General features: G+C 39.4%; 1 protein-coding gene across 6 annotated transcripts in view; it reads right to left on the bottom strand.

The window, feature by feature from the left end:
* Window positions 1–437: 437 nt before the first annotated feature.
* Window positions 438–13429, bottom strand: part of LOC306863493 (WD repeat-containing protein 37) — a 36370-nt gene continuing 23378 nt past the window's right edge. For all 6 annotated transcript variants that reach the window (XM_079406850.1, XM_079406847.1, XM_079406846.1 and 3 more), the window contains 3 exons: window positions 4571–4705; window positions 4012–4126; window positions 438–2127 (listed from right to left, as the gene is read on the bottom strand). In XM_079406850.1, the coding sequence (XP_079262976.1) occupies window positions 1996–2127; window positions 4012–4126; window positions 4571–4705 (382 nt within the window). In that variant the 3' untranslated portion in view covers window positions 438–1995. The remainder of the gene's footprint in view (window positions 2128–4011; window positions 4127–4570; window positions 4706–13429) is intronic.

Below are 13429 nucleotides of genomic sequence, written 5' to 3'. Positions count from 1 at the left end.
CGCAAAACCAGTCATAAGGGTCAATTTTTGGAAATTGAGATTTATACATATATAAATAATAAATAATCTTTCCATTGATGTATGGTTTGTTATGATCGGACAATATTTGGTCGAGATACAACTATTTGAAAATCTGGAATCTGAGGGTGCGAAAAAATCTAAATATTCAGAAAATTGCCTTTAAAGTTGTCCAAATTAAGTTCTTACCAATGCATATTACCAATCAAAAATTAAGTTTCGATATATTTACAGTAGGAAATTTACAAAATATCTTCATGGAATACGAATTTTGGCATGAAAAAAATATCAATAATTTTGACCCATACAATGTTTTTTTGCCTATTGCTATAAATATACCTACTTAAGACTGCTTTTGTGGTCCAGGGTAACATATAGTAAGTTGGTGTTCACAGAATATTAACTTTGTAGACAACGTGATCGTTGAAAGACATCTTCACTTTATTATATGATGCAATATGCTTCTCCAGTACAGAAAATTATGTTGCTCTCAAATAACAAAGTGAAATGGCTCAATACAGAATACCCCACAGAACATTCTATCAAGTTAAAGACACCTAAAATGTTGGAGATCAGACTCATTTTTAAAGGACGTTCTGATGGGTCATATGTGTTGTTAGACAGCTGGATAAAAGATGAGCGTTTTCTATGCGTCTTTGCGTACATTTCAACTCTAAAGCCAAATACAGTCCATTAAACATGGACATCACACAAATATACATCGCATAATAAACATCTTTTTGTTAGACCTAACAGATTTAACAGACTGTCTACGTGAAAAGAACTGGCACTTTCCACCAAGACTTCTAGCACAGTCCAAAGCAGTTCTGGTTAAAGCCCAGTAATGCAGTAACGATACCAATTGTAACACGATGGAAGAGCTTCCATTTAAGGATTATTGACGAATGTCGCACGTCATTCAAGCGAGGTTTCTGTAGATACAGTTATGCACAGTGGTTCACACATCACAAGAAGTCCAAAGTACATGAGGAAGCCTTTCAAGCATCAGCAGATCACACTGAGACAGGCTTTGACATTTGGTCCGATGATTATTGACGAATATTACAATATCGAAAACTCGCTGCCGCAAACAACTCTTCAATGTAAAAACTACAGCAGCGAGCAACACGCAAACTTATTCTGAATTCAGATGCGTTGATTCAAATATTTACTATCTACATGACTTGAAAGCCCTTGAAATGGAAGTGAACATCAAACGTAGGGCTCCATAAACAGTCAATACGGTTTTTTTTTTTTTTTTCGTTTTCATAGGGTGAACAAGATTACACAGCAATTATACAGCATTTTGCTTCACATATTTGACAAGCGAGGTGGGTTTGTCATGCAAATGGACTGCGGCAATACTGCCAGAAGCTGATTGGCTGCTTGAACGGCAATCAGAACATCACGAAGGTGCGGATCCGTAAATGCGATTGCCGATTTCCGTTCACAAAGGCAGAGTGCTTTAAGTTTCTTTTGCACATCTCATCTCTATAAAAAGCAAAGCAGAACTCTATTCAAAACAAAATAAAAATCTAAAATGCTATCGTAAAATAAAAAGTCATCTGTACAAAGAACATTGCGCAACAAAAATACCACTTAAGTGAAAAATTACTTGAGCGTAACAGCGGCAGGCTGTGAACGGACGTTTCGGCAATGTCCCGGTCTCGCGGGATTCACGAGTCGCAGTTTCATGCAAACATGTAGAATTGGGGTAACAACACTGGGAGGAAGTTCACCACACTATATGACCTCAGGGCAGACAGTGCAGGGCTAGATATGCAGAATATCCAGGAAATTAAGTTTTCCACAGACGTCAGAAGACGTGGCGGGATGATGACCGTGGGACAGTGACAATAGACGCCAACTGGGATGAAAAACGTGAATGTGCTATTTAAAATCTACTGCAGGTGTGGCACTGACGAATGTGTTCAGTCGTGATTGGGCCGTGTTAAGCTTGTGTACGTGTGAAGTGCGTCACTTCTCTTGCAGCAGGGCAGGGATGTTGATGTTCCAGCCGATGGCCTGGCGGTCGAAGCCACAGGTGAACAGATTGCAAGCTTGGTTCTCCTCGTTCCAGGAAGAGCAGCACACCATGCGCCGATGGCCCTGCGTGCCAAATGCAATTTGGTTGTCAGGAGACATAAAAAGGTACAAAACCTGCTAATGCAATAGTTAAAGGGATGTGGCACAAAACCTAGTAAGCTTCCTTTCTGCCTCATGGTTCGATTCTAAAATGGACCCTTGTTAGAGACTGATTTGAGACGCTCGTCATGGGCAGCGACTTTGCTAACAGCCACTCATGTGCTGCAAGGAAATAACACATCTCAAGAGAATCACGTGTGGGACTCGACTAATGTTCTCTGGTGATTCAGCATGTAGCTAAGCTAAAGATTTAAAACATACATTATTACAGGGGGTTTAAACAGGAAATTGTATTAAAGTCATTTGTTTACTGGTTTAAATAGTTTATAAATGTATCTACTTTTAAATGTATAAGAACTGAAATCAATATAGTATTAATGTAAATATGTATTACAAAAATTAACTTTAAATTCTAAAATAAAAATTCTGCTATAACTGTAAATAGGAAAACATATTCCTAAATCTACTACTATTGATTCAAAAGTTTAAGATTTGTACGTTTTTATCGTTTTATTTATTGTTTTTTAAAGAAATTAATAGGGATGCACCGTAATGAAAATTCTTGGCCGAAGCCAACAAAATGAAACATTGGGATGAAGGCCGAATACCTAACAGTTTTTAAAATGACAAAAGATGTCTATTTAAAAAAACAATTGTCCTTGTGAACCTATTAATGTTTTAAAAATATTTACAAAACATAAAAATATGAAGCTGCACAACTGTTTTCAACAATGATAATATGCTGAGATTGATTAGTAAAAATATGGTAAATATGATATGGTAAAAAGTATACAAATATACACCCCAAAGGAAGCAGTCAAGCCTTTTTACTGAATAAATCTACACAAGTTGCGCTTAATATCATTTCTGATGGTGTGTTGAAATATATTAGATGTCTTTTTTCTTATTTAACCATAAACATTATATTGTAACTGTCGTGTCTTGCTCACTTTTCGTGAACAGCTGTGCATAAATCATAACTGGGACTAATGAAATTCAATAATAACGGCAATTGTATTTAACAGTAAAGGCTCATATTTGAATATGTTCTTTTCTTTATTTATGAAGAATTATTAGCATGTGCATGATGTGATATAGCCTGTGCACATTTGATGGATTTGTTGGCAGAGTGATCACATGATGCTAGGCCAAAGTTTTGTAGCCTACTGTTTACAGAAAGGATACGCGTTCTCATCTTTTTTTCTGTTAATTATCATGTTGCTCTGCGTGTCTGTTTTTCTTCATAGCATCAACTTAGAATACCTAATGTTGGTTTGATTGCTTGTGTTACATGAGAAAATAAATAAGTTTGCCTGCCTGATGTTGTAGATTAATGCGTGCGCAGTTCGGGTCGCGACTCGCGGTCTATGTCAAACGGTTCTGGTCTGGTACAGAAATAAATGAGTGCTGCTGTGGGATAATGGGTCGGGTGTTCTGTTAAGTACTGCTGGTGCACGTTAAACAAACAGGACCCGTGCAGGACTCTGCTTTAAACTGCTTTGCGTCTCTCTGTCAGATAACACCATGTGCGTGATGCGCCATTTAAAGGTATTTCCCTAAACTGTCGCACAGCTCATATATTTTTCCGCCAAGGGGAGAGAACATAATAATTACAAAAACAATTATTTATTTGTTAATTTATTTTATTTCAGTTAGTTTTTCAATAACTGTTGTTAGTTTTGTTTCGTTTTAGTTTTTCAAATATTTTGACTTTCCAGTTTATGAAATGTTTTTTTTCATCAATCGCTTTCATCTTAGTTTTCGTTTACCAAAATAACCTTGCTGCCTAGTGGTTAAAGAGTGCAAGACAACCTGAAAGACCAAACAAAACGTAATAAAACCTCGTACCTGTCTGTTGCTCCGTGGGAGACGGGCCAGACGGACTCCATTCATGTCAAATAGCCTGACCTGTCTGTTGTCGTGTGGCAGAGCGATGATTCTTTGGTTCGCTGAGACACTTATCCTGCAGGTTACAGACAGAAAATCAATCAATAAACTCAATTAAATGTAAAGAAATAAGCAGCATCGATTTACACCAAATGCAGAAAGCTTACCTCGTTGATAAAGGCTGCTTTCACTCCCATCGGTTAAACAATTTACAAAATAACACTTTGTGCGAACAGCATCTATTGCACTTGATGTAAACAAGATGTTGCACTTCACTTCATATGTATATACATATATACATATACATACATACATACATATATATATATATATACACAAATCTTCTGTACTATTCCTAGTTCAGAAGCCTGACTTGACTTCATTCGTTCAGAACATCTTGATATAGAAGAATAAAGTTTCTCAATATCCAAGAACTTTCTAAGACGGGCACTGTCTCTGCTTGTTCAGAAACAACAGTCTCAGGAAGCAGTCTTACACCTCACCGACCTGCTGCTCTTACCTATTAACGGCTGAGTCTGTGCGGATGGTGGCAATCGGAGATCTCATGTTCTTCAAGTCCCACACCTTGACGGTGCGATCGTCACTTCCCGACACCACGTTGTCTCCCACGGTGAACACAGCTGACGTCACGGTGCTGCAAGAAACAAACGGCTTGTCAACAAAAACACTCGCATCAAACATGCTCCAATCACTCTTTAACACCTCAAGGCCAAAAATATCATCCTGAACAAACGCTCATGGTTTTCATGAAGTATACGCAAGATACCAGTACATATCGCTCTGTAGAAAGCGGAAGTTGCAGAAGCTCAAGGATCTCGGCTGCTAATGTGAAGGACACCCATTTAATCCTGATCATGAGTAACTGCTGAAACCGGGTTGTGGGACGTTGAATTACAGAGATCACGATCTTGCTGTGTAATAATTGCGTTCTTGAACGAGATTCTTAACTCCAGAAAGCTCCAGCAGGGATTGTCCCTGAATTAAGTGTGGCATAAGGGACTTTGAATGAAATACATCAGCAAAATGGCAAGTCCCCTAAAAGTAACTAGCTCAGCACTCAAGTATTCTTTGAAAGCAAGATAGACTCTCTCAATTACTGGCATGACAAATTACTGTACAGAGTGACTAGAGAGTGCTCAAGGTGATTTGGTTATCTCCACAGTCTTATTCTTTGCAGTACCCAACAGATCAGGAAGCAGATCACGTGATCTCCACTTTCTGCCTTCCCATTGGTAGTCTATTTTATCATCAACAAATAGTTATGACTGACGATCATCAGTGTCACTTCTAAAGGCCAATTCACAATGCACCAGCAGACGCCGTCAAACAGACACGTTCATATAGTTTTGTCTGATCGGTGAGTCAACCCTGTGGTGTCTAGTTGTTGGTCAACACTTGTTTTTGGCGACTGAACATGTTGAATTGGCGTTTGGTCTGCATCTGTCGGTACGAGGTGAACTGGCCTTAAGTACCCGAGTCCAACCCTACTAAGCGAATGTTCAGGAGGATTTGGTGGGTATGCTGAACATTGTTGGCCAGGTAGTATATAGTCTAGGCTTAAGCGGACATGTTCACCGCATGATGTATAGTGTGCACAAAATAGCACGATCTTGCAGAATTCACCAGCTCCAATCTTACTGGTTCACTTCTACGCAAATTTAGGGATTCACAACCTTATCTCATGACGAAAACATACCTGTAGGAACTTTTTCGCAAGATGCAAAATATGTAGCGCCATGTATGTTTGGTGACATATTCGATGTGAAATGTCCACTGGGTGGCGCTGAAAGTGTGTTAGTTTTTTTTTCCCCTGGAACAATTTTGTGTGATGTTGGTTTTGTACGCATCACCGCAGTTCTGACTTGAAATGTCCATTGAGTGGCGCTATACTCTAATGCTCTGTGATGTTTTAATATAACGTACCATCTACACAACACCTAAACCTGCCCGATAGTATAAACAAAAGCAAATGTGACGTAAAAATGCAGTCGCAAGCAATCGGTTTTAGGATTTTTTCAATGTCTCAATTTTCATCTCTTTCATTTCTTTTGAATCTTTTTTTTTTTAAATGCGATTCGTACCCAAGGATTCCGCATACTAAGTCCAATTCCATGCTAGCTGAGCTACCAAGCAAGCTTGTTACGTCTGGAAAGTGAAACATATGGACCTGTAATCATAACTGTATACGGAAACGATTACAAGTGCCTGCTGTTTTACTGCCTTTAGTGTTCACTTCTGTTGGAAACTGCAGTGATGTGTACTTATTGGTACACATTTCACATCTTGCAAAAAAGTTCCCAAAGGTACATTTACTTCATAAAATCATGTAGGGGATTCAAGGTGGACAGATTTGGATTATACTAAGCGACTTCAGATGCATTTACACTGAAAGCAGGTCGCCAAGTAGCTGCGTTGCTGACTGCTAGGAAGCGTTCCTATTTGTTGGATTATTAAGATCAGTGCTTCCCAACCACTCCGTTCCTGGAGAACCCCTAAAACTGCTCATTTTGCATTTCTCCTTAATCAAAGACAATTGATTCAACTCGTCAGCTCATTAGTAGAGACTACAAGATCTGAAATGGGTGTTCCAGACAAAAGAGATCTGCAAAATGTGCAGTGTTGGGGGGGGGGATCCAGAAACATGGTTGGGAACCACTTATCCAGCCAATCATTAGACAGAATATGTGAGCTCCACCGCATTGTGAAGATGTATATTAGCAAGTTAAATTCTGAACTTAGTTGAATTGTAAATGATTGCCGTCTATTATTTCACTTTAAAATGGCATATGTCAAAAAGTTTTAAAAGCGACTGAAGCAGGGATGTCGCCAGTGAAGGGAAAGGTGGAACTTACTACCACATAGGGGGGCCTGAAGGCCTAGCGACCCAAAAGTCAAAATCGTCTATCAGAATTGAGGGCATGGAAAGAGGAAATTGTCACTGGTGAACAGTTTCCTTTATCAACGTATGTTACAACAAGTTAAAATATCTAAACTTTTGGATGCATGAGGTAGTATCACTTTTCCAAAGCCTTGTGCTTTTCCTCTATATCCAGTTTGGAAGTCAATTTGTGGCAGAATTCTCAAAGCACAAGTCCTAGCTTGCAGTCAATTTAAGTGGCCAATTCTTGGCCAGAATAAGACGTGGACCAGACTTTATGCTGGTAGTCGTACGTCTGGTAATGTGGGCCTACATGTGACTTCTGTAATGAGGCTTGAGTTGCTACTGGAATTGAATCTTCCCAACAAATTATATTATTGCGATGATGCAATTAAACTCATCTTTCCCTGGTTGGAAGGACCACCCTCTGCTCCTGTACAGGGCATGAGAGCACCAGCAGCTGGGGTAAAATGAGGCAGAGAGAGTGTGTGTGATACAGTCTGGGTGAACAGCAGGAATGTCAGCAACCCTCAGGGTCACAGCGCACACTTAACTGCTCCGCTCAGCACACACACTTCCATTTAATGGACCTTAATATTTCTAATCTATCACGTCATTCCCTGCTGACATTTCTCTCCTCTTTGTATCCCCTTCTGTCGGGAGAGCGAGGGAGAGAAAAATAAAAAAAAAAAGAAAGAAAAGGGCCGGAGTGGTGCTCCGCTCGCCTCTAGCCGTGCTAATTTGAATTGACATGATATTAAGGTTTAATTAGGGGCTAAATTCCGCTGCATTAAAGATTTGGAGTTGGGTTTGGCTGTATTTAACAGCTTAGCTCGGCTCTCTCCGGCACAGTTCACATCCAAAGAGAAGCGTGGAAATGCTTTCTGACATCGTGGGTTGCCAACGGAAAGCAAGGGTGGGGGCGGTGGTGGGGCCGATAATAGATTAAAAGCTTGATTAAAATCCTATTACAACTCAAATTATATTTTGGGAATGTTCTGATTCCCCTGGGACCACTGACAAGCAAGGTCGAGACTCATTAGAGGAAGACCTGCATGTGCATTTAATAGAGATCCAGTGCTGGAGTATAATAAGCCCTTTAAAACATGGTTGAAGTAGTTGAATGTGGTTAAAACTCTTGCTGAGACTGGGAAATGTGTTGAAGATGGTTTGAGATGTATGAAATTCATAGTTGTGACACTTGTCACTTGGTCACTTGTTCACAGAATTATATTTTCTGTATGATGAATGGGCGAATACTGTATTTTAATGCTGACAAAAAAAAAACAGTTTTCCTTTATATATTTTACTGTTTATGTTGTCAGTCAACGGGATAAATATGAAATAGTGACTGAAACACAGCCCTTTAACAATACATAACCAGCTCTCCCTTCCAAGAAGTTAGTCTGCACAAATCTCCTAATTTATAATTGAGCCGTCGTCTGATGAAATCAAATAATACACACAAGATAAGACAAGACAAAGACAATTCCTGTGCTCGGCTATATTTGCATGTAAAATTAGAGAAGCAATATAATATCTATTTTAACTGAAAGGGCTGCTCCTCTCAGACGCTCGCGAAACAGAGCAAATACAGAGAAAGAGGTGCGTGCGCTGACCTCGCGCTGTTGCGGCAGTACCAGCGATCACTGAGACTCGCTAAGGTTTGTCCAAGTCGCTAGATTTGTCGCTAGTCGCTTTATTGGGAAAAAAAAAGTCGCTAGCGGAGTCTGAAAAGTAACTAAATCTAGCGACAAAGTAGCTAAGTTGGCAACACTGGCTTTAGCCCAAGCTGTGATATAAACAAACGCTATTGGCTATTTTAAAAAGGGGCGGAGCTGCTTGATATGTCCCGCCCTGTCTTCCTGTTTCAGTTAAAATGACGTCAACACATAGAATAACGCTGCATGTTTCAAAGCATTTCAGGGGACCTTTAAAAAGCTTGGAAGAGCCAGGACTTTTTTTTTTATATACCTCGGACTGTATTTGTCTGAAAGAAGAAAGTCATATACACCCAGGATGACTTGAGGGTGTGTAAATCATGGGGTAATTTTCATTGTTGGGTGAACTATCCCTTTAAGATCAAGCAATTAGAAGTAAGAAGTCATTTACCAGTTCACTTATTACAGGATCGGTCCCCATGAATTAACCTTGGGTCGAGTGTTTTGATCAAGGGTTCATAAATAAACCCTTACTAGGTTCAAACCTACAGCCTTTTGGCCTCCAGCCTGAATCTTTAACCGCCTGTCTGAGTCTGAGAAACAGGAATAGGTGGGCTTGTCATCCAGAATTTGCGTGATCTGTCTCAAAGGAGACACCAGCTGTGATTTTTCTTCAGTGAGAAACCCATTCTGACACATTCCCCAAGACAGCAGGTGTGTCTCCCTCTGTCTGTCTGAAATCGAGCACACTGGCAATACTCTCATAAGCATCCTGACAGACAGATAGCAGCTCTGACAGGAAATGCCCTGCAGATCAAAGAGGAATGAGGCAGCGAACACCACGGGCTCTTGTGTACAGCGACACTCCTGTCATGTTTCATTTGTACTGTGCCACTCATTAGCATTTGCACCATCATTAGATGATTAGAAGGCGACATTTCAGGCCCTCCCACTGCCCTTTTGAGTGCCAACACGAACGATTACAAGTTCAAAAGTTCACAAATTCACACTTTTCAATACAAGTTCAGTATCAAGTATCAAATCACAAGATTAAGTTAAGAGTCCAGTCTCAAATCCTCTTTTGGTCCCAAATGCAAAATCGTGGAACCCCAAAAGATAAATGCTGATTCTGAACAATGCACAGAAAGCATACAAGTTCCAAAAATGACTCAAAAGCACCACATGAGTATCATAAAATTTGTCTATATGACTTTTGCACTGTACCAAAATCTTCTGAAGCCATATGATGGCTTTGCATGAGGACCAGATGGAAATTGTGATTGAAAATCTTGATATACACCTTGGCACATTCATCTGAGAGTTCTTAAGAGTTTTTTCATTGACTTGGTTGATTCAGTTTAATCACCAAACAATTTGCATGTCATGGGTATTGTCAGCATGAAATTGAAAATAAAGAATAAACTTCATGTGCACATCAAGATATATTCAGTTGCACAACACTAGAGCTTTCAGACTCAAGTTTACATCTTCGGTCACGCTCCATTGTTTATAAGCACCAATATTCACTAGTTAGCTCTAAAAGTGCCACTCTTTAAAGTTTCAACACTTACGCTGCTAAAATCAGAAAAACAGTGGGCAAAGCTTTGATTGTTTCATCTAAGTGTCCGTATGTCGTAATGCTGTGCTCATGGTGTGTCCTGATGCTCTGGGTTAGTGATGTGAAACAGGCATATGTCAGCTGTACTGCACAACTGAGCTAAACTTCACTCACTATTAGAAACTGTACAGCAGTTTAAGAGCCTCAGTCTGCATAATATTATATTCTCAAGATGCATTATATTCTCAAGATGGAGCCACGCATGGTAGCCATTGTGCTTGGCTCTCCAGTTGTTTTAGTGTTTTTGTTAGTTTTTACTGTTTTTTGTTTGTCAAACACGATCAGTTTCACCAGGGAAGAACCGCTGAACATTCGGCAGAGCACACCGCAAAATCTCCAACCGGTTTTCGATTATTTGGATGTTTTGCTGAACATAGTAGTTGGTGGAGCTGCAGCACTGTTTAGACGCACAGGACGCGCAGACGGGGGAAGTGAGCCGTCGCGCTCGTGAAGCTCAGACAGGTGGATTTCGAATGCCGTTTCCTAGCATCCATCTGGCTGATCTCTGCTCTCTACCCAACAAAACGGACGAACTCCTTCCGCTTTCCCGGTTAAACAAGGACTTTTCAAACTCTGCTGCTCTGTGTTTCACGGAAACCTGGCTGAATGAAGCCATCCCGGACAGTGCGATTCATCTTTCTAACTTCACGCTGATCAGAGCAGATCACGACGGGGAAATCGCGCAGCGGCAGGACGTGCTTTTACATCAATGAGAGCAACTGCCAGACGATCTGAATGAGTTCTACTGCAGGTTTGAAAAAACACCATTCACACCTCCTGCAACCCCCCTCTCCCCCACACCTGAACTGCAGATAAGAGAAGACGACGTGTGCCAGGTCTTCAAAAAGAACAAGAGAAGGAAGGCACCAGGCCCAGACGGTGTGACACCAGCCTGTCTGAAATCCTGTGCTGAGCAGCTGGCCCCCATCTTCACACAGATCTTCAACAGATCACTGGAGGTGTGTGAAGTCCCCTCATGCTTCAAACGCTCCACTATCATCCCCATCCCAAAGAAACCCAAGATAACAGGACTTAACGACTACAGACCTGTGGCTCTAACGTCTGTGGTCATGAAGTCATTTGAAAAACTGGTTTTGGCTCATCTGAAGGACATCACTGGACCCTTACTGGACCCCCTGCAGTTTGCCTACAGAGCAAACAGGTCTGTGGATGATGCAGTCAACATGGGACTGCATTACACACTGCAACACCTGGACAGACCAGGGACGTATGTGAGGATCCTGTTTGTGGACTTCAGCTCGGCCTTTAACACCCCTCACATCCAGCACGCTCCCTCTTTGAACTGTTACCGTCTGGTCGACGCTACAGAGCTCTGAGCACCAGAACGAGCAGACACAGGAACAGTTTCTTCCCTCAGGCAATCCATCTCATGAACATTTGATCTCTTAACAATAAACATAAAAAAAGTATGATAGTGTTGTGCGCTTCATTTTTTTTATTTAACATTTATTAATGTAATATTTATTACATTTCAAATTTGCACCCAACACCTGTACATACTGAATTGTCTATTTTGTATATTGTGTTTGTGCTATTTTTCATATTGTCCATTTTGTATATTTGTACATTATTTTTATTTTTTATTATCTGTGTCCTGTCGCTGTCATTCTGTCGCACTGTGGAGCTACTGTCACTAAAACAAATTCCTCGTATGTGCAAATATACCTGGCAATAAAGCTAATTCTGATTCTGATAAAATGGACATACATCCTGTTGTTACGTATTCTAACAGTAAAACATCTGTTAGGATTGTGTCCATGAAAGACTATTCAGATGGGTTCTGAATCTAGCTACAATGCTGTGAAAAAGTATATACACCCCATGAAAACTATAGGTATATATTCATCATAATAAAACACAGATATTTGAGTTGAAATTCACTGAAGGGTTAGTTCACCTAAAAATGAAAACTCTATCATCATATACACACCATCTTATGGCTTCAAACCTATAAGAATTTTTTCATCTTCAAAACACAAATTAATACATATTAATGAAATCTGACACATTCCAGTCACCCAAAACTTTGACACTTCAAAAAGTTCAGAGATTGAAGAAATCCATATGAACTGCTTTTAATTCACATAAAAAACATGCATGAGAATGAATGAGGTATGCTTTTGTGTGTAACGCAAACAATTCAATATTTTGAGATTCCGTCTACCATATTTGATGTGATCCATGTTTGTACTTGAATCAATGTTGAATAAAAGCCCAAATTAAATGTTTCCATCAAATATAGTAATCATACACCTTTAGAAAATTTAGATTCATAAACTTTTTGAACAGTTTTGGGTGCATCAATTTACGGACAGAAATCTCTCAGGTTTCATTAAAATATCTTCATATGCGTTTATAAAAGAATGAAAGTCTTATGGGTTTGGAATGACATGAGGATCAGTAATTAATTAAACACTGTAAAAAAACAACAACACTATAAGTAACACTATTTTAATGTGTCTTTGTTACACGTTACATGTATTTACCATTATAATAAAAAGTAATTATGCATAATTACATGCAAGTAACCCTAAGCCAAACCCTTATCCTAACCCTAACCTGGTTAGGCTAACCATATAGTAAGTGTGTGTAGTTAACTAATATTACTCATCTTTGTGGTTATCTGAGAAATGTATTGATTTCTGAATGGAAATTGTTTCATGTATATCATCCACCTTTTTTACACTGTATCCCTTAAATAGACAAAGACTAGACAAAAGACGTAATACTTTAACAAATGACATTTTTAGTGATGTGTACAGCTTAAACAGAAATGCCAATTATCTAGAAAATGTTAATAACCAAAAGACTTTTGCATTTATCATTACACCAAATTTACATTTTTATTTGTCATATTTGATCACATTGACCCATTAATACTAATTGCAGCAAGGTTCCAGTTTTATCAATATGCCTAGATGTTGAAAAAAGACCAAACATCCAAAAAAAAAAAAGATTCATCAACAAATGTTTGAAAAACAGCTAAATATTTCATTTTTATTCACTACCAAAAACACAAAAAGTTGAACCTTTTCCTATGTTCAACGTGACAATATTCCAGCATTGTGGCACACCGTACAATCACAGCCAATCTGAACATATTCATTGCTTATTATACAGCTGTGTGTGGAGCTGGATGTTCTGGACCAATGAGATTCCACTGTGGGCAGAGTTACCCTA

The sequence above is a fragment of the Barbus barbus genome (assembly GCF_936440315.1).
Source record: "Barbus barbus genome assembly, chromosome: 44".
Classification (NCBI taxonomy): domain Eukaryota; kingdom Metazoa; phylum Chordata; class Actinopteri; order Cypriniformes; family Cyprinidae; genus Barbus; species Barbus barbus.
Note: the sequence above shows the minus strand (reverse complement) of the source record. Positions and strands in the feature narration are given on the sequence as shown.